A 20,696-nucleotide genomic window follows, 5' to 3' on the forward strand; every position below is an offset into this window, starting at 1 on the left:
ACCTTGATTCAGCCTCTGGAGTAGCTGAGATTACAGGTGTGAACTACTAATAGCACTCAGCCAAAAGTTTTTTTTGTTTTGAAATCCCCCATAGGGACTCAGTATGTGGCTCAATGGTAGAGTGCTTGCATGTGTGAAGCATGTGTGAAGCCCTGGGTTCGATTCCTCAGTGCCACATACACAGAAACAGCCAGAAGTGGCGCTGTGGCTCAAGCGGTAGAGCGCTAGCCTTGAGCCAAAAGAAGCTCAGAGACAGTGCATGGGCCCTGAGTTCTAGCCCCAAGACTGACAAAAAAAATAACATAACATAACATAAAATCCCTTCTACTCTAATTAGCCTCGATCACATCCCAACTCTGACGCTGAAGACGTTGGGATCCTTAGTCGCTGGATGGGATCAGTGGGGTGCTGTGTGGAAGAGGATAGCACCGCTGCCTCCCTCCTGCCTTCCTCGGAGGTCCATCTGCGGTGCCTGTATAGGGAGAGCGACGCCCTACCGACCGTGCACCCAAATCCCACTCTGGTCCCATGGTCCAAAGAGCCTCTGTGCCCCAAACTTTTGGTTGCCGCTCTTGCCCTCTTAGAGGTGAGATAATCATTCCTGGTCATTTCTGCCACCGGTGTATCAGCCTGGGCTCATGGCCTGGCATTGACTGGCACTGGGTCAGGCCTAATTGCTCCTGGTCTAGAGGAGCTATGAGTAGGGTAGACAGATGAGGTGCCAATGTGGGGAGTCTGTTGGCAGTGAAGGCCAATCCTAAAGTTTAGACCAAAAAAGGGAGTCCTCTCTGCTGTAATGGATACAGAATATTCTTGGGAGAAGGCTGGCTTGGGAAAGGGCCTGAGTCTGAGGCTGCAATTATGGCCAAAGCCATAATTGGGAAATGTGGCTCCTTGTCTGTCACCTTCTGAAGGTCACAGGAAGGAAGACACCAGCCCTTCCCAAGCCTCAGTCTCGGCCCCCCGTTGGCATGGACGACCCCACCGACAGTTCCGCTCGCCAGCGATTTCTGGCAGCCTGGCCTGCGTGGGGGCTGATGGGCCACCATTAGCACTGATGGCTTACAGCCTGGGAGTCGGGACAGCAGTGTAGCTTCCTGTGACCCTGCAGTCAGGAGGAACTGAAGAAGGGGGGGCGGGGACTACAACCCCCCAATCTGAGAATCTCAGGCAGTGGGCCTGACAAACAGGCAGACACATGGAGGGATCAGGGCAGGGAGAATGGGGGAGGGTTAGGTACACAAGCTCAGAAGCTTAGATCATAGACGGGAACCTGTTGACATCTGTTAGCCAACTATGAATTTCTGGTAAGATTAGGAAACTCTAACCACTCCATGCCCGTCTCCTCAATTCAGTTGGAATAATGAGTGACTCAACTTGCTTTTTTTTGACTGGTCGTGAGGCTTGACATAAGGAGCCTTATGACAGCTGGCATGGTCCCCGAGTTCCATCATCTCTGGGACCTGCCTGGCTTCAACGGGACACTAATACGACAGGAAGGGTCAGGTATGTCCAGCTCTAGCCGGAAACTAGCTAGTGGGCTTTCTCTTCCTTCATGTCCGTTCTGGACCCTCTACTCTTAGTACTTTGTACTCGGCTCCACGATTTCTGAGCCCTTTGGAGCTTTTCCTGTTGGAAGGAGAAGCTTTTGTAATTGTGGTCTGAGGGGGCCTCTTTAAGTGCAGGCTGCTGTTCAGTTCAGGGAAGAGAATATAGAACAACAACAACAACACAACCTTTTCCTAGGGTCTCTCTTCCGGGTAACAGCATTGAAGTCTCGGTGTCCTGAGATCAAGAGAGCTGCTTTGATTCAAAGAACTAGAGTGCCTTCTTTGGAGAAGGCTACTTTAGAGCAGGCTGTGCATTCACTGGACACCCAGTGACTCATGTGGAGTGACGGGGGTTCAGGGGGCTCCTATCTATAACTGCAGGTCCCAGCACTGCAAGAGAGCCAAGGATTTGTGTGTGAGAGACAGAGAGTTGGGGGAGGGGGGGAAGAAGGAGGAGGAAAGGAGGGAGAAGGGGAGAGACAGACAGACAGACAGTCCTGGAGCTTGAACTCAGGACCTGAGCACTGTCCCTGAGGCTTTTGCTTAAGGCTAGCAGCACTCTACCACTCGAGCCACAGCTCCACTTCTGGCTTTTTGGTGGTTAACTGGAACTAAGAGCCTCACTGCCTGGGCTGGCTTTGAGCCACGACCTTCAGATCTCAGCCTCCTGAGTAGCTAGGATTAAAAGTGTGACCCACAGGCTCCCGTTTCTGCTGAACACTGGAGAAAGGCTTCCGCTTGGGCTGGGAAGGTGGCTCACTGGTAGAATGCTTGCCTTGCATACACATAGGCCCTGGTTTCGATTCCTCAGCACCACATAAGCTGAAAAAGCAGAAAGTGGCGCTGTGGAACAAGTAAAGCCTTGAGCTAAAGAGCTGAGGGAGAGTGCCCAGAAAGACAGACAGACAGAAAGACTTCCATTCTAGTCTAGGACCCCTTGTGTCCGAGTGTGTTGTCCACACAGTGTGATTTCCTTCTCTCCCCCCCCCCCCCCCCCCCCCGGTCTCAGGGTGCGCTAGAAGGTGCTTCTGGTTCTTACCTTGATGTGGTCCTGCCAGCGGTGGGCTTTCTGGAAGTTCTCTGCAGCATCGGCCAGTCTCTGAGGGAAAGAGCAAGAAGATCAGAAGATGAGGGAGGCTGCTGCCCCACGCGCACCTTCTTATTGCCATTACTTCTTTACTTCCCTTGGGGCAGGCTGGTTCAAGGCCTCCCTTCCCCCATCCCACCCTACCCACAGACGGTTCCAGTTTGCTGGGAGAATGTCTACCTGATCCGAGAGAAAGCCTGCTCAGATAGCCCCAGTGGCTTCTCTGTGGAGCTCCCTACACTACAGCCTCTCCTGCTGAAAGGATGGCTGGCGGGGTCGCCCTCTACAAATCAGTGTCATTCTCCCTGGCTGAGGGCAGATCCTCACAAATTACTAAGTCTCTCCCCAGAAGTGCCGCTAGCTCACCACTGCCCACTTAGGCCTGCGGTCTCCTAAGGGCTCCTGAGCTCTGTAGCCACATGAGCCTGGTCCATCTTTTTTGTTTCTTTGGTCATTGGGCTTGAACTTGGGCCTGGGCGCTGTCCCTGAGCTCTTCAGCTCTAGGCGAGCGCTCCACCACTTGAGCCATGGCGCCACTTCCAGTTTTCTGGTGGCTCATTGGAGAAAGAATTAAAAAAAAAAAAAGAGTCTTACGGACTCTCCTGCCTGAGCTGGCTTTGAACTGCCATACTGGGATCTCAGATCTGAGCCTCCTGAGTAGCTAGGGTGACAGATGACGGCGTCCAGTGAGCCCTGGCCATCTTTTGGCCCTGGTTCTAGTGGCCTCTACCACCAAAGCCTGTGGGCAGAGAACCCTTGAGAGCGCAGCTGTGTGCCCGTCTGTGCCACAGCTGTCACTGGACCTGCTCAGGGCCAGACTATGCTATGTGTGCAGATGTGGCAGACTCAGCCCCGCCGCTCACAGATCACAGCCTGCAGGGGGAAGGTATCACATAACTGAGCACAAACTCCAGGGCAGGAGCAGCTGAGATGTAAGAGTCTCAGTGCCGTGGGTATCGGGCACCTCAAACAGGTTTGTGCACCTGTTCCCGTGCCTGCCATAGTACAATTAGATGAAGATACCCAAGCATGGAACGGAAAAGCAGCCAGACAAATCTGGGTCAGGCCAGAGCCTCGGCCTAGTCCTCAGCACCGTGTTTACGTCACTCGGCCCATAGCTCAGGTCCAGAGGTCCACTGTGCCCAGCCATCTTTCCCTCTGGCCTCCACGTGTACTGGACTGCCCTGCCACTGGGCTGCTAGCTTTACCCAGAAGGCCCCAGTCTCTCAGTATTCAGAGCACCTCGTCTCCATCTATCAGTTTAGGCCTCACGTGGCATGTAGGCCCCAGAGGAGAGGATCTGATATAACCCGACAGCTGCTGTCGCAGGGAAATGGAAGTCAGGATGTGGGAAACCAGCTTTTCCTCCTTTGAAGCGGGGAACAGGGATGAGGAGCCGTGTCTGGGGGCAGAATGTCACCTCCAGCGGTCAGAAGGACTGCAAATGCCAAACTGATGCTAGTGGAAGGCTCCAAACTGGGCTGTGGCCTAAGGATTCGATCCCTTCTGCCTCTGCCTCCATCCCTGGAGAGGAGGCCAGCTCCTTCACCCTCTTGGGGCTCAACTGTGGTCCTGGGATTCACAGGCCCTGATCATTTAGCCAAGGCGGGGGAGCCCCAGAGAAGGGGGACCCCAGCCCTCAGCCTCAAGCTCACGGAGCCCCATGTGGGGCTCAAAGGGCTGGGTCAGCCTGCTGACTCGTGAATGACGGAGTTGCAACAGCCACGGAGAAAGGATTACTTTTAATCCTCGGTCACGATCGAGCCATTATTATTTTTTCAGTGCTACAGATCGATCGGTCAGTCCCTGGGCACTGGACGTGTGAAAACTGCTAAACGGGCATGTCTGATGATACAGGAGGAAGGAACAGGCCGTGGACTGGGAGTAGAATGGGTAGGCCGTGGCCACACAAGGTTCCAATAGTCTCGAGAGGGCGAGAGACCCGGATATCCACGGACGAACGCAAAGATTCCCGTGTGAATAGGTTTGGGCTGAGGTTCAAAATGCCCCAACTCCAGCAGCTGCCCCTGGGCGACCTGTGTGGTAGGCTTCTCTTTCCCCTGTCTAGTACTTTTATCCATTCCTGCTGTCTGGTTAACCTTACTGGAGAGCTTCCGTTCATCTTTTTCCTGCCTATAGACTTCTCTCTTTTCTCTATGGAGCAGGGCAATGTCCTCAGACGGGAACCTGAAACATAGCCTTGGTCGGAGTACTCAGAGACTTGGCGTCCTGTATTCACACGGCCCCAGACGGCCAGGCCCGCTAAGGGATGGCTGGAGGCCACGTTCTCCCTGCTCTGAGGTGCATCTTCCTAGCATTTCCCTTCCAACTGCTTCTGGATTCTTCCACTGGATCACGGGTGGGACAGAGAAGACCTGTAAGGTCTTACCAGAAGGGCCTGGTAACCAAGGTAGACTTTACCGGGATACCTAACAGAGTGGAGGGGGGGGGGTCGAGCTACAGCCCCCGGTCCTCCAGCTACCAACCCCACACACGCTGCTCCTTCTCTACTCCCTCCAGCCCAGATCCCTCTAGACTTGTTTCTCCAATGGGGCCAGAAACATGATGGCTGCCCCTTAAAGGGTAAGGATCTTTGTATGCTGAGGCCCTTTGCTTGAGTGTTAGGGACTGGAACCCTCGGGGGCACCATCCTCTTAAAAGAGTCTCCCCCACCAGGCTGGATTCTCCTCCATTCTCCTTCACCTGAGAGCTGGCGGCCCTGGGCCTAGGGAGCTTCCGTACATCAAAAAGGACTCGTGTGACCATACGGCCCAGAGGCCGTACAGTTCTTCATCTTCTTCAGTTTTAGCTGCCCCTGCTGCCAAGAAGACGCGAGCAGCTCAGAATGAAAGGCCCTGAATTCACCTGATGAGCGCAGGATGTTGAGATCTGAGGTATGGGGAGGGGGGGAGGGGGCGTCAGTCGGGTGGAAGTTGTGATAGGGGTGGAGTTCTGAGGCGGAAGCCAGGGCCACTGAGCCCAGACCCACACTCATCCTATGCAAGGGCTTCGCCAATAGGCTGAAGGTGGACTGCGCATGTCTGAGAAGGGGATTCTTTGGCAGCTGAGCCAACTGAGGCTCAGAGCATTCATGCCACTGCCCCAGGATCCCGGTGAGGAAGTAGAAGAGGCCTCACCCTCAAGCCCAGAAGTGGTGGACAGTGATCCCGGGGATGGAGCCAGGTGGGGTCTGGCTGGATGAGATCGGCTCCTCTCTAACCCCCAAGTGGTTCCTTTGCCTTTCACTCAATAGAAAGGATCGGTAATGAGCCAACCCTCCAAATCCAGATGTCATTGGTCATTGGGTCCGGTCCCCAGCCGGGCACCCTCACGTTGCCACCTTCCCTCCCTCCCTCCCCGTGGGCCCTGTATCGGTTCCGTATCACGCGCCGATAACTACTAAATACAGATTTCCAATTTCCAGAGCTGTTATGGTCTAATGAGTAAATAATATACATATTCAAACCGGTCTAAAAACATATCTGCATAATTAAAATATCTGCATAATAATGAAGCGAGATGTGGCTCGGCATAAGGAAGGAGTTGGAGTCCCAGGGCTGACAATAGAAGTGCAGGCAGGGTTGGATGTCTTGGCCCTGTGGGTCTCTCCTTCTGGCTGCGTGGGTCTTGGGTAGGCATCGGTGTGTCCACCCACCACCCACTCTAAGCAGGTACACCCACAGACAAGGAGCAGGAGGATTACAGCAGGGCCTTGTCCCTGAAAGACTAGTGCCTGCTGCATGACCTACGCTTGTCTCCGTGGCTCTGACCTCTGACTCCTAGCATTGACAGTCCATGATGTGTGAGCTCTATGGGTATGACCTCATTTGACTGTGAGACCCACAGGTCTCCTCCCAATTTCCCACGTTGCTGAGTTCTGAGGGATGAGACAGAAGGCCCCCGGATGGCCAGAGAAACTTGTCCAGGACCCATGGTGTGACAGGGACATGTGGTGTCTGTATCTTTTCCCTCCCTCCCTCTCCCTTCCTTCTTTATTGATTTTGAACTCAAGGCCTGGAACTTGCTGGGCAGATGCTCTACCACCTCAGTCAGGCCCTCGGCCTATGTAGCCTTTTAGTGTGGTCTTTTTTGTTGTTGGTGGTGGTGGTGGGGCCTGAACTCGGCCTGGGCGCTGTCCCTGAGCTCTTCAGCTCAAGGCTAATGCCCTACCACTTGAGCCACAGTGCCACTTCTGGCTTTTTTCTGCTTATGTGGGGTGGAGGAATTGAACCCAGGGCCTCATGCATGCAAGGCAAGCATTCTATCACTGAGCCTAGCCCTTTTAGTGGTTTTTAAGGTAGAATCTTATGCTGTTTGCCTGGGCTGGCTTCAGACTGCATATGATCTTCCTACTTCCACCTCCTGTTTAACAAGTGCAGGCTTGTCTTTTTTTGACTTGAACACTTGGCCAGGCACTGTCCCTCAGCTCAAGGCTGGCACTCTACTGCTTGAGCCACGGTGCCAGTTCTGGTTTTCTAAGTGGCTTATTGGAGGTAAGAGTCTTGAGGACTTTCTGTGATCCTCAGATCTCAGCCTCCTGAGAAGCTAGGATGACAGGCGTGAGCCACACTGGCGGCTGGCCTGGCTTGTCTTTGAGATAGGATCTTATTATTATTACTATTATTATTATTGGCATGGGCTAGCCTCCAATTGTGATTTTCCTATCTCTGCCTTCCAAGCAGCTTGGAAGTTTGCTTTTCTGAGGGGTCAGAGTGGTCACTGAGCCTTGTCCAACCTATATGGCCCTTTCCTTCACACCTTGCTGCTATGTCTGTACTCGACACATCTAGCTCCTAGCTCAGGATTCATCTCCATAGACTACCCTTTTTTATAACTGCTTCTATCTTAAAGATAAAACCACCACCACCACCACCACCACCACAAAGTGACACAAACCCCTCAGGCTCAAATTCCAGCATCCCTAAACCATCGGGAAATACAAAACATCCTCTACCCTCGTGTGGAGGGGGTGGAGGGGGTAGAATGCCCTTGCTGCTGCTAGCAGCCATCAGACCGGCTCCCTGACCTTTTCCGTCACAGGCCAGCTCGCCCTCCTCCAGTTTAAAAAAAAAAAAATTAGCAAAATGGATTTCCTCTCTTAAAAAAAAAAGGTCAGAATATGTGTAACGGAAAAAATGCATTGGATTTGTCTCCCTTGGGGGAGGAAGTGGGAGGGGGGTGGGGGGATAGACCACCGCTCCACTCCTGGGCCTCATCTTTCATTCCCTGTAGGCAACACTGACTTGGTTACTTGATTCCGTATCCTTTGGTGTTACTTGGAAGGGAAAACCCGTGTTTTTATTTCCCAGGAAAAACAGGAAGAAGTGAGAAGTGGTCTCTCATGGAGACAGCCAGAGCTAGACCATGATCAATCGATCCATCGGTATAGACCACCTTGTGTCCTGGAGGTACGAATACCAGACCACACAGGATTTTCCAGAAACTTCTGCATCTCCAAAGACAGGTGATATGTTGCATTTTACCAAAAAAAAAAAAAAAAAAGACACTCACAAAAATTAACGCTCAAAAGCCAGGCGCTAGTGGCCTACGCCTGTCATCCTAGCTACTCAGGAGGCTGAGATCTGAGGATCGTGGTTCAAAGCCAGCCAGGTCAGGAAAGTCCGTGAGACTCATCTCCAATAAACTACTAGAAAACTGGAAGTGATACTGTGGCTCAAGCAGTAGAGCACTTACCTTGAGCTGAAGAGTACAGTGACAATGCCCCAAGCCCAGAGTTCAAAGCCCCACGACCAACCAAAATAAATAAATAAATAAAAATCCACGCTCAACAACTTTATTTTCTCCTGTTGTTAATCTCGGGGCTCGAATTCAGGGCCTGGGCGCTGAGCTTCTTTGGCTCAAGGCTTGCATGTGGAACCACGTCTCCACTTCTGGTCATTATCTGTCTCTTTCTTGGAGGTAGGAGTCTCATGGACTTTCCTGCCTGGGCTGGCTTCCCATCCTACCACAGCCAGGCATAAGTGGGTTGGTGAACGGTTCAGACACGACCCCACTGGCCTGTGGTTCACAAACAGTCAGTTCTTTATATCCTACCTAAATCCTTCCCACCACAATTCAGACCCACTGTCTGCGCAGACTGCACAGAATCTGCAGTAAGAACTGCTTGGGTGTGCAAATTCAGTGGCAGAATTAGGCTGCTAGGATGCCTCTCGGCGACGGGATGTGTTTGACCGGAAAGCTAAACCCGGGTCCCCTGACCCCGAGTAAAGACCTAGCCCACTCCCGGCCGCCATGCTCACCTCACAGGATGTTATTTTTATACTTTTCCCTAAAACACAGCCCAAGCAGGCCCTTCTCGACTCTATTAACATTAGGAATCTAATCAGTAATCAGACAGCTCATAATTTTCTGATTAGCTCTGATTAGGCCCAACCTCAGGAGAAGGAGTGGGATGGTGAAGAGGGAGGCGGGGCTGGAGGGCACCGGATGTGCCCAAGGGGCACCGGATGGGATGGGTGTGGAAGGCAGAGGGACAGGGGCTTGACCCTATCCACCCTATCGCTGTCTGTCCTGGGGAAGGGGTGTGGGATGGAGTCAGGAAGCAAAGGTAGCAGGAAAGTGGACTTTAACCTTCATCGGAAAGTAGCTCGGGCCCCTTTTTGGTTCCATGGACAAAGACAAAGAGGGGCGGGCAGGACAGCCACAAGGGTCCAATTGGGGCAGCGACCTGGGTTCCAAGGTCACAGGAATGATTCAGGGCACAGGGTTGAGCGATGGTCACAGAAACAGAGCAGATCTGTTCAGATGGATGGCGGTGACACGTGACCTTAGACACCGAGAACCGGGCCTGGGTCATGCTCGCTGAGCAGTCCATCACAGACTTGATGAACATCACCTTCGGCACAGAGGCCCCAAGACTGAGACCCACTGACCCCATCCCTGGGGGAGCCAAGGCTTAGAGAGACTGCCTCCGGGCAGACCCAGTCTGCACCTCTATGGAGTGTTCTTTCTTATTAGACCCAGTGAAGGCGTGTCTTATTCTTTCTTTTCCCCTCTGGTCGTGAGGCCTGAACTCTGTCCCTCAGCTCTTCAGCTCAATGCTAGTGATCTGTCACTTGAGCCACAGCGCCACTTCCGGCCTTTTCTGCTTATGTGGTGCTGAGGAATCGAACCCAGAGCTGTATGTATATAAGGCAAACGCTCTACCACTGAGCCACCTTCCCAGCCCAACACGCATCTTATTCTTGCAGTGCTGGGGGATCAAACCCAGGGCCTTGGGCTTGCTAGACAAGCACTCAACCATTGAGCTATAACCCTAGCCCTTGGAAGCCACATCTCGGAGCCCTATTCTGTTCAGGGTCACAGTGGCCCTGCCTGTCCCAGGTCTAGGATCACAGATTGTCACCTTCTGCAGGGTGCGACCATATGGGTGACCTCTGATGAGACACATGAACGGTGCACAGCTCCTCTGTGCACCGTTAATGCCGTGCACATCGGCACGGAGGCAATCAGTCTGACTCTAAAAGCTGCCCCACCGGCCGCAGGCTGGCTCATTGTCTTTTTTGTCAATTTACATCTCATTACCCAGAAGGCTGTGCTCACTGGAGGTTAAAAAAATAAAAGAACCAAGCAAGCCCTACTGCATGCCACCTGCGGTGAGGGCATAGGTCACAAACGGGTCAAGGCCGCTTGGTGGGCAACTCCAAGTGGTACACTCCACAGGGAGCCCTGTCAGCCCTACCACTACCATCACACCACCAGCAGCACCCCGCCACCACCAATGGAAACTACCACTCCCGTGATCGTCACGGCTTTATGTCGCCCACACTGGAGCTGGTCTCTGACCAGCCTCCTTGTATAGCTATGCCAGGACAAGGGGCCAGCCTGAGATGATGTCATGGTTTCTCCAAGCAGTTTCCAGATCTTTCCACTAAGGCTCTTGAGGTGCTGGGTGTGACTGCCTGCGACCCCACTTTGGTCCTCCTGGAGCCCAGCACTGGCTGGCCTAGGGACGAAGCTGGGAACCCAGGCAGAAGTGACAGGCAGACAAAAGCCTGGAAGTAGAGGGCAGGGGTGGGTGTGGCCTGGCTGCCAGGTGGCAACGCCCAGTGTAAAAGCCGCTTGGAACACGGGCTGCCTCCCGCCGCCACAATCAGCCTCGACACTTGGTTATTATGAGGAGTAGAGGCGGCCGGCAGGATGGCTGGAGCCGTGGCGACAACATTTAAGGCGTCTGTCAGAGCCATGGGACACGGACTGCCGGGCGCTAATGGTTTCTGCACGTGGCTGCCAAGTGAGAGGAGGGCGGGCGCGCGGAGGCGGCCCGGCTCCTGCCTGGGCCTCGTGCCTACCTCACGCTGCGTGGCTGCTCCAAGCTAGGTGAGGCCCGCCCGGGCCTTACAGATGCCTAGCAACGGCCGCAGAACCACAGTGCCAATGGCAGAGGGCGGGGCGGCTTCAAGACACACGCCTGTTTATTAAGGGCACCTTGACTACCGCAGCCTAGGTTCGGGCCGTAGTCCCTCTCCAATGCTATAAGGACTCCCGATCCCAGCTGGCTCAGAGTCTATCTCCTCGGAGAACTGAGCTTTGTGGGGGAGATATCCTTTCAGAAAAGGAACCAAACTGGACTCACACCCATCCTGAACGGAGGGATCTCAGCTTTCCTGGCCTTCACTTTACTTCCTGTCAAATGGGAACATGGAGTCTTCCACCCAGGGCTTTAGGTCCTGTCAATAAGAAAACTGGACTTCCAGGGAGGCAGTAGAGCTCAGGCTGGTGAAGAAGGGAGGATTATTCAGGCAGGGACAGTGTGGGCCCGGGGGGAGGCACCAAATCAAGCTGCAGGGAAGGGCTGGGAAGTTTCCCAGGAGAGGTGCATCATGGCTGGGGATCTACAGTGGGGCTTCAGGTAATAAATGATTCTAAGAGATCCAGGTTAATTAGGAACTCCGGAGCGCCTGTTGAACTTGGCACCAGTACCAGGTGACTGCACGAGAAATGCCACGGAGCCTGTTCTGGGCCCTTGTAATGCCAGCTAATCCCTTCACCCACACCTGCAGGGTGGGTCCCAAACCGAGCCATGGTGCAAAGGAAGCATCTGAGGCTCAGAATTGGTTCGCTCATTGATCACAACTTCCTGAGGGCAGGAGAAGGGGTTGTCTCTGACACTGTGTCAATTCTACTCCTCACCTTCACCCACATCCACTGTTGAGCCTGAAAGACACCCTGAGCCCTGTCTGAGGAGGAAGAGAGGCATGGGTGGGGGACATCGTGTGACCGAGGAGAGACCCCCAGGGAGCAGAAGGACATCTCAAAGGACTAGAGCTCTGCCTCAGAATCCCCGCATGACTATAGAGAACGCTATGGTGTGGAATAAATACAAAGGTGACCTTGAGGATTCCCCCTTCTTGCTTTTGCTGTCGACATCTGTGGTTGGTTCTAGGTGCTAGAGATGCAGGGTGAGTGAGTGAGCCTGGCTCTGGCCTAGAGGAATTCAAGTGTGTGTGTGGGGGGGGGGGAGGCTTGTCTCCATGTTCCCCACCCCATTCCACCCTGCCACTGTTCCATGCCCTCGTCTACAGCCCAGCCGACACTAGGCTAGACACCTGCTCAGACTGAGGAAACCTTGTGTACCAGTCCTAACCAGCTGTCTTTGGGATACAATTTGTCCCTAATAGCTCTCACGGTCATAGGGGGAAGGACAGTGCTACTGGTCTATTCCTTGGGAGAGAAGCTCAGACCTCTATAATGTGCGCTCAGAATCCACGATGCTACCAAGAGAAGGAACTGGGATCAGAACCAAGGTCTTTCAGATGGCCAAGTACAGGCCCTTGGCATCTCAGGGTGCAAAGGCTGAAGCGGTCCCTGTGGCCTCTACCTGTCTGTCACTCTTGGTAGAGACAGATGCAGCTCTGGGGAGAAAGGACCTGTCCAGTGTCCACTAGACTTCAGGTGCCAAGTTCTGCTCCTGATAAAGGTGAGCGGGATCCAGGGACCCCATTCTGGGAGCCTTTCCCCCTGCCCCAACACCATCTTCTGGCAGGTGAAACTAGACTTTTTTTTTTGGTGCTGGTACTGGGCTTGAACTGAGGTCCTGCGCACTGTCCTTTGCCTTTGTTGCTCAAGGCTGACATTCTACTTGAGTTACAGCTCCCCTGATGGCTTTTGGCTTGTTCACTGGAGGTAAGAGCCTTCTGGGTTTTCCTGCCCCACCAGCTTGGAACTGAGACTGTCAGAGCTCAGCCTCCCGAGGGGCTGGAATGACGACAGCATGAACCACTGGCGCTCGGCTAAGACTTTTATAGGGAGCCGACCGAAATGTCTCATTGCCTCTGGTGAAAACATAGAACCCCAGGTCTCCCCTCTGCCTCCGGCTTTTGCTCAAGAGTCCACCTGTAGGCTCCGCTGGCCCGAGTGCCTGGTTTTCTCTCCGGCTGCTGATTTTCACTCTCTTGCCCTGTCCTCGTTATTCATCTTCCCTAGGAAGAGCTCTTCGGTATGTTGCCAAATGAATTGGGGGGAGGAAGGGAGGGGGACGACAAATCCAATTAAACTATCTCCTCCCACCGGCGGGTCGGGGTGGGTTGCCTGGCGAGGCTAGACTGATGGAGGGGCCCCCGCTCCGAGCCGCCACCCCGACGTCAGGCAGGCCGGCATCTGGCAGGCACAGCCGTCTGCCTGGAAAATGAGCTGCTTCTTATTGAGATAATGAATCGCTCCATTTAGATCCAAATTAACCTCCCCCAATTACCCCATCCTCTACCGCATCTCACCAGATCGAAACCCCTCTGGCCCGCGGGGTCGAGTGCCCGGCCCTCCTTGAGACCGGTCACGTGCTTCCCCTCCCTCCACCGGTCACGTTTCCTTTGCTTTTTTTTTTTTCCTTTTTTTGCTTGGCGGGGGTGGGGGGTGGGGGGGGAGTAGGGGTGGGGGAAGGGGAGCTCAATGCAGCTGCCGCTCTGAGGAGTGGGAATTTGTATTTTTTTTAGCTCGTTCTCTGAAATAAGGATGCGATATGGGATCAATTTTTGATGACAGCGAAGTAAAAGGGGAAAATAGTAGCAATTTTCTCTTCTGCACATGCCCTGTTTAATGGAAGGATGTCAAGGTAGAGTTTTATCCGGAGGAGAGAGGGCTTGGTTCCCGGGGACACACGGTCAATCGGAGATGCCTGGCACGTCTCTCAGCCTGGGGTGGGGGGCTGGGCACCTCCTTCTGTTCCTCCCCTCCCAATGTCCCCCATCAGTGGGGGTTGGGGTGGGATGGGAGGGCTGCCATGGCATCAGACACGGGGGGGGGGGGGGGGGGGGGGGGTTTGGCTTCCATCTCTCCCTACCTGGTGGTCGGGACAGACCGGCCTTGTTTTTGCCCTGCCGCAGTCTCAGTCTGAATCCGGATTCTCCAGCAGGGACCGTGGGGAATAGGTGTTAATTAGGGTTATCGGATCCTGTCCAGCCGCTACAGCCAGCCTTTGTGTGAAACCTAGAAAGCTGAGCTTCAGTCGGTCTGGAGTCGGCAGGGTGGAGGTTGAGGGGGGACTGAGGTGGTAGCGAGGGGGGCAGGGAACAGGGAGGGAATGGGGCTGAAGTCTAGACGGAAAGGAGGGCCAGTCTCTTGTCTGGAGACTTGGGATGGAGAGGTTGGGGGGGGGGGGGGTGACGGACAGGGCGTTCAGAGGACACCGCCAGGGGGGACCATCACATCCCGACTCCGCTTGGTCAGAGACTGTTTGTTGGAGTCAGATCTGGGCCAAGTAGATGGGAAGTTCCTCTGCTCTAAGATGCGACTGAGGTCCCGGCCTGGGAGGGGGGAAGGGTTCTGACTGCTACAAGACCCCTCCCACTCCAAACTGATTCACCCATAGTACCCCTGCTAGGCCTGAGCGGTGCCCTGGCCAGCCTTGGCCCGTCTCTCCCGAGGTATGGTTCCCTGCGGCCATCTGTCTCCCCAGGCCCCCGTCCCCTTGCAGTGGAGATCAGAAATAAGACGGAAGCAGCACACCTCCAAGACAGACACAGCACCACCACAGACATCCACCAGACACACACAGCTACAAGGGGTGGCTAGTGACCCCCAAGCACGGTGCACAGGCGTGTCGGACCCCATCTGCGCACGACTCACGGTTATGAAGACACCCAACCACGCACTGCACGTGTGGAGTCCCCGCCAGGGGTGCAGTCCTTTCAGTCGGCGACTTTGGCTTCACACAGGGAGGAGAAACACACCGAGATCTCGCCAGCATCTTTTCCCGTCTACCACCCACTGATCCACCAGAGACAAGCATTTCACGATCTCGAACGTAACCTTCCAGAGTCCTCACTGTGGTCCAAGTAGCATCGGTCAAGAGTGGGCCTCATAGCCTGGCGTCAGTGGCTCACGCCTATAAATCCTAGCTACTCAGAAGGCTGAGATCTGAGGATCGCAGTTCAAAGCCAGCCTGGGTAGGAAAGTCTGTGAGACTCTTAGCGCCAATAAACTACCAGAAAACCAGAAGTGGCGCTGTGGCTCAAGTGGTAGAGGGCTCGCCTTGAGCTGAAGAGCTGAGGGACAGCGCCCAGGCCCAGAGTTCAGGTCCCATGACTGGACCAAAAAAAAAAAAAAAAGGGCCTCATGACCTCTTCCAGGATACTGGACAGACAGAAATTGAGAGGGAGGGCAGCCCCCCCCCCCCCGGCCTCCGGCCCCGCTCCAAAATGTCTACCGATCCTCACAGGGATCGAAAGGGGTAAGAGGCCAGGCCTCCTACCAGCACCTGCTTTGTTGACAGATGTCATCCCCAGACTATGCCTGCCACCTCCCTTCTTTCCTTCCTTCCTCGGCTGTGGCCAGGCCTCTGAAATAATTAGCGATTCTGCTCGACAGAACACTGGCCCAATGGGATAATGGACTCCAACATCTGTCAGAAGAGTGAGCTCCTAAGGAATCGCCGAGAGAGACATTTTTCTCCTTGTTCCATTCACACTGAAATCAGAAACAACCCCTTCGAGTCTGCGCCGGGCCATGAGCTGTTTCTGGGCCCCACAGCGAGGCTTGGATGGGTGGCGATCACACACTCAAATTAAATCATTTCATTTAGCAATGCAAAGAACTCATGACAGATGGCTTCGGGGGCCACTGACGAGGAAAGATGCCGGCCATCGGCCCTGCCGTGGCACCCACGGCCCGCGTCTTCCCAGCACACGAGGCGCGGATGGGATCGGCACTTACCGCTTTTACAACCACCCAGCGTGAGACACAATCTGGGAATAGTGTTCTCGTTCTGAGAGAACCGAGGTTCTGGCCGAGGAAGTGGCCGAGGTTCCTGGCTGTTCGTGCTAGCCTGAGGATATGGGCTCTGCTCTGAGGCCCATCCAGGGCTAGCCCAGCCCCTGAAGGAGCCCTGGGGCCTGCAATTCCACCTCTAGGCTGTAGGAGGCACTGTACACACAGGTCATCCTATCCACCACCAGCTCCTACAGGAGATGATCCCCAGTACACAGCAGACGCTTGGTGTATGTACTTGAGGAGCAGATAAGTTGTGTGTGGTTGGCATGATGGGATTGAGGGGCGACTGGGACTTGCTACGGTAGGAGGAAGAACCTCCTCCTTTCCATCCCTGTATTAGGCTTGGGAACCAACTAGGAGATGGCAGTGCCATGATAGGCGGGACTATACTCCCGTATTGGCCAGAGGAGGCTCCGCCCCTCTCCCCTCAGTGAGGACACACGGGCTCCCTCTACTGTCAGCAGGTCCATCCTCAGAGCCGTGGGATCCACAGGGCCAGGATGCAGGTCCTGGCACACAGTAGGGAAGGGCTCAACATCTACCTGTAAGACGAATGAGGAAGACCCTCGCCTTATTCGAGAGGCCGAGAGCCTTCCGGGACGGACCTAGGGTCTCCAACCCTGTGCTAGCCCTTTCTACTCTCGGCCCTGTCCCGTCTCCACCTCTCGTCCCTTCTGCAGAGCCTCTCTGAACTCGGGGGCTCTGCTAGTGCTGTGCCTGTGCATGGCTCTCCAGCCCCTCCTTCCAGAGAATTCTAAGTCCACCTATCCCCACGGAGGCATCTCCTTGAGTGGAGGGGACAGCAGAGGGACTGGAGGGCCTGGAATTTGTCAAGCAGGGCACATGCAGGGAGAGTCTAAGGAGGGGTGTGGAGGAGAGCCCGGAAGATGGCATCACCAATGGAGGTGACAGGGCAGAGCCTCTCAGAGGGTTGAGTGTTGTAGCGATGCCTCTGTTCCTCTCTCGGGCCAGGGGTGTGTATGTGGCTTCTTCTGTCCTGGAGGTAGGAGAGGTGCTATCTGTTGAGACCATCTCAGGAGGCCACATGGAGGTAACCTGGGTGAGTCTGTCAATTTGTGGGGGCTTTCTGGGCTTGAAGCCCTACACTAAAGGTGCTTAGCCGGCAGGATTGTAAAAGAACTGAGAGGAATGATGGGTGTGGGGGGGGGGGGGTGAGACTCAAACCTGCCTCCTGGGTCAGAGAGCACTTATGGGAGGGGTCCATACCCAAGTTCCCTAGAGGTGGAACAAGGAAATGGGGTTCGGCTTTATGAAGAGGGATTGTGATCTGACACAGGAGAACTGGCAAATAGTTCAATGAGCTCCAGCTCGCAGACAGGGGCCTGAGGATATGGGATGGTTGTCTTCTCCCACCCAGAGTCAGGAAAAGCCGTCAGGCCACTGCCTGGAAGAGCGTGTGGAGACCAGCCCCCTCTAGCTCCTTAATCAGGGATGCTGCATCCGTTCTGAGGTCAAGGATCCGTGTCCCCAGCATCTCTGGGGTCCTGATCTTATGAACTGGGACGCAACATGGTGCCCCAGATTTCCGAGTTGGGAATTCCATGCATGACCCAGAGGTGACCCTGAGCCCCGCCGACACTGACCCCGGGCCTCGCATCTCACCTGACAGTACCCAGCCTGTGGTCGACGGGTTCCAACGTGATCTGAGGCTGCCAGAGTTGTCGGTGTCCCTTCCGGGGAAGCAGTGGGTCCCCCTCCACCCGGGAAAGGGTGTGCACCGTGTTCTCGAACGCCCAACAGGGGACACAGGGCGAATGCACGTAGGGTCCCGGGGTGCCAGTGTCAGTCTGTACCTGGTGGCACCCCTGGGGCCGGAGTCCACACCTGCCCAGCAGAGCCGGGGTGCCACAGAGGTGGCTCAGGGCGGGGGGAGGGGGCTGCAGTGAGTGGTCTCCTGGAGGTCAGGCCGCTGGTTCTCCAGGTTGAGACCCAACAGGCCTGGCCTCTGCTCTCCCCTTCCCCCCCGTCTTGCCCTTCTAAGAGGAAAATCACAGGGACGCAAACCTCGGTAGGGAGGACGAAGAGCGTTTTTAATTAAAAGTTTAAGAGAATTCACGTCCCGAGGGAGCCTGAGAAAGAAAAGGCAGGGCTGATAGAGTGGGGTGGGGGGCGGGAGGGGGGGAGTGTGAGAAAGTAGGCCACGCCACAGAGGATTTCAAGCTGGGTCCTTCCCATGGCCTGGCTGGGCGTGTCAGACCGGCAGGCTGAGCCTCGGTTTATCCCGATTCTCCATCTATGGAATGGCGGGGGGAGCGCACACGCAGTGGAGGCTGGACCAGGATGGCACCTCAATTCCCAACCAAAACCACTCAATGCTAGTGGCATGCCTATAATCCCGGCACTTGGAAGGCTGAGATCACCTAGCCCCGAAGTCTGTTGGTGCGAAGTGGGAAGTAACTGGTCACCCGGACGACGTGGCCCATGCAGGTGAGTTGCGGAGGGGGCCCTTGCTGAAGCCCCCAGAGGGGAGTCTGGCAGGAGGAGTCCTGCAGCTCGAGGCTGGCCCCAGGGCGAAGCTGAGGAAATCAGGGCCAGCTCCAGCCATGTGAGGGCAGACTCGTTCCCCTTGTACAGAAAGGTAAACCGAGGCCCAGAGGATGTAAGTCCGCTCACACGCCAAGTAGGGGCTGCAGTACAGGGTAGGTGGCTCAAGCGGTAGAGCACTGACCTTGAGCAGAAGAGCTCAGGAACAGCGCCTTGGCCCAGAGTTCAAGCCCCAAGACCCACCAAAAAATTTCTAAAAAGATACGGTCTCTAGGCAAGATCTCCAGCCAAACCTCAAAGAGTCCCACGGACGACTCGGCCTGCTTCCCAGGACAGGTGCCGTGGCTCCCTCCTCGGTCATCTCAGCTTCTCCCGAGACTGAGATCGGGAGGACGGTAGTTCAATGTCAGCCCAGGCCAGAAAACAAACTGGCAAAACAAACCTCACCTCACACACGCCAACGATCACAGACATGTAATTCTCTCCACCACCCGCCTTGCACTTGGCCATCCGCTCTGCCTACGGCCTCCTTTCTCACACACTTGCCCTTGCCTGGGTCCCCTAGGGCCCAGGAGCGATATGGGTCACATCAATGTCACCTTGAGTGGACTGCATGCCTGTGGGCCTATTCACGCTGTCCTCATCCTTGAGAACCTAGCACAGAGCCTGCACAGTGCTCAGCGCTGACTAGACAGAGGCGGAAGCCAGGGCACCCGAGGTATCTGGTGTCCCGTGATGTGACAAACCGGCCATCCAGCCTCCTCCCGGGCCACCTCTGCCTGGCTCATGGGGTTGGCTGGTACTTTCAGTGTGGACTTGTGGAAGACAGGGGAGCCCGTGGTTCTGGAGCCCGTGATTCTCTCTCCACCCTCATGCTGTCATGTGACATCACCTTCTACTACCCGTGCTTCCTCCTGTGACGCCCGTGGCCACTGGGGACACATTGCTTTCGAGGTTCCTCCTGCCCTCTGAGGCTCAGCTCAATGACTGCTTCCTCCAGGCAGTGCTCCCAGATTGAACTTGACAAAGGTGGTACAGGGCCCTGCACCCTGTAACCGGCACCCCACGGCTTCCTGTCTGCTTCCTCAAAGTCTGAGGCCGGGACTGGCTCGGACAGCAACCCTCCCCACCGACTCGCACACGAAGATTTCAGAACAGAGGGCCAGATATTATTAAAACTCAATTAGATCTTTTTCTTCTCGGATGCTAAATTAGTCTAGCTCGTCCCTGTGGTACCTGCAGGCCCTTGCTCGCTGCCTCCTGACATCTGCCCTCCTTACCGGCCAGGACCTCCAAAGGGCACAGGTTGGGTGGGGAAGAGGGTCTCTCTTAGTACAAGCCTGCTCCTGGGAGTGGGAGTCTAGTATCCCCTTAGACCCAGGGACCATGTTCTCCTACAGCTGCCAAGATGCTTCCGGTCCTGACACGTACCTGACTTTCAGCCACATGGTAGAACTCAGCAGCAGGGTGTGTACCTACCAACTCTGAGGTCCTTGGGATGCCACACCCTAGCCCCACTAGATCCTTCCTGTAGCTCAAAGATGCTGAGGGATGGTAGCATTACACTTTCTCTATCTCAGGAGAAGAGGGAAGGAGAGTGGAGTACTGGTGTCTCATGCCCGTGATCCTAACTACTCAGAGGCTGAGATCTAAGGATCTCGGTTTGAAGCCAGCCTGGAGAGCAAAGCCTGTGAGACTCTTCTCTCCAGTGAACCACGTTACAGCCGGAAGTGGTGTGGCAGAGCGCTGGCTTTGAGCGAGAAAGCTCAGGGACAGTGCCCAGGCCCTGAATTCAAGCCCTAAGACCTAGATCTCAGGGAAGAGAGAGAGAGAGAGAGAGAGAAACATGCTTCCCAGCAGAACCCTCGGCTCTGCCCCAGCCTTGCCTGCGTTGGCCCCTCACACACCTCCCGGCGACCTCAGGATTCTTGGCCACCTGACAAGATGGTCCTCAAACGTATACTGCAGCCTATCTTTGCCCAGGGGCGAAAGCTGACCGACCCCAAAGGTTCACAGATGGACGACACAGTAGAGGTTAACCTTCTCTTCTTTACACTTTTAGCCCATCTCCTCCAGGGGGCTCCCTTGAGCTCTGTTTCTAAATAGCGGCTCTCTACCACCTCATGCTCTCTGAGCTCTCCCCCTCCATGCTCCATCCTCCCCCCCACCATCCACACGACAGGTGCTCGAAAAGATGCCCGTTCACTAATCCGACGCTCCCCCGTCCCCATGGGCCCCCGGCTGGCTCCTCTGGGTGGCACCTTGCCAGGAAGCGGCGACGCTGTCTGGGTGAGGGGAGAATAATCAGCTGTAAACGCCGCAATCAC

The 20,696-nt window shown here is 55.1% G+C and overlaps 1 protein-coding gene across 1 annotated transcript in view; it reads right to left on the reverse strand.

Annotated features, from left to right (window-relative positions):
- Window positions 1-20,696, reverse strand: part of Cacna2d2 (calcium voltage-gated channel auxiliary subunit alpha2delta 2) — an 89,036-nt gene that overhangs the window by 25,474 nt on the left and 42,866 nt on the right. Inside the window, exon 4 of the mRNA XM_042665849.1 lies at window positions 2,590-2,649. Coding sequence (XP_042521783.1) covers window positions 2,590-2,649 — 60 coding nt within the window. The remainder of the gene's footprint in view (window positions 1-2,589; window positions 2,650-20,696) is intronic.

This window comes from Dipodomys spectabilis, unplaced genomic scaffold (assembly GCF_019054845.1).
Source record: "Dipodomys spectabilis isolate Male_0828 unplaced genomic scaffold, ASM1905484v1 ptg000360l, whole genome shotgun sequence".
NCBI classification, from domain to species: domain Eukaryota; kingdom Metazoa; phylum Chordata; class Mammalia; order Rodentia; family Heteromyidae; genus Dipodomys; species Dipodomys spectabilis.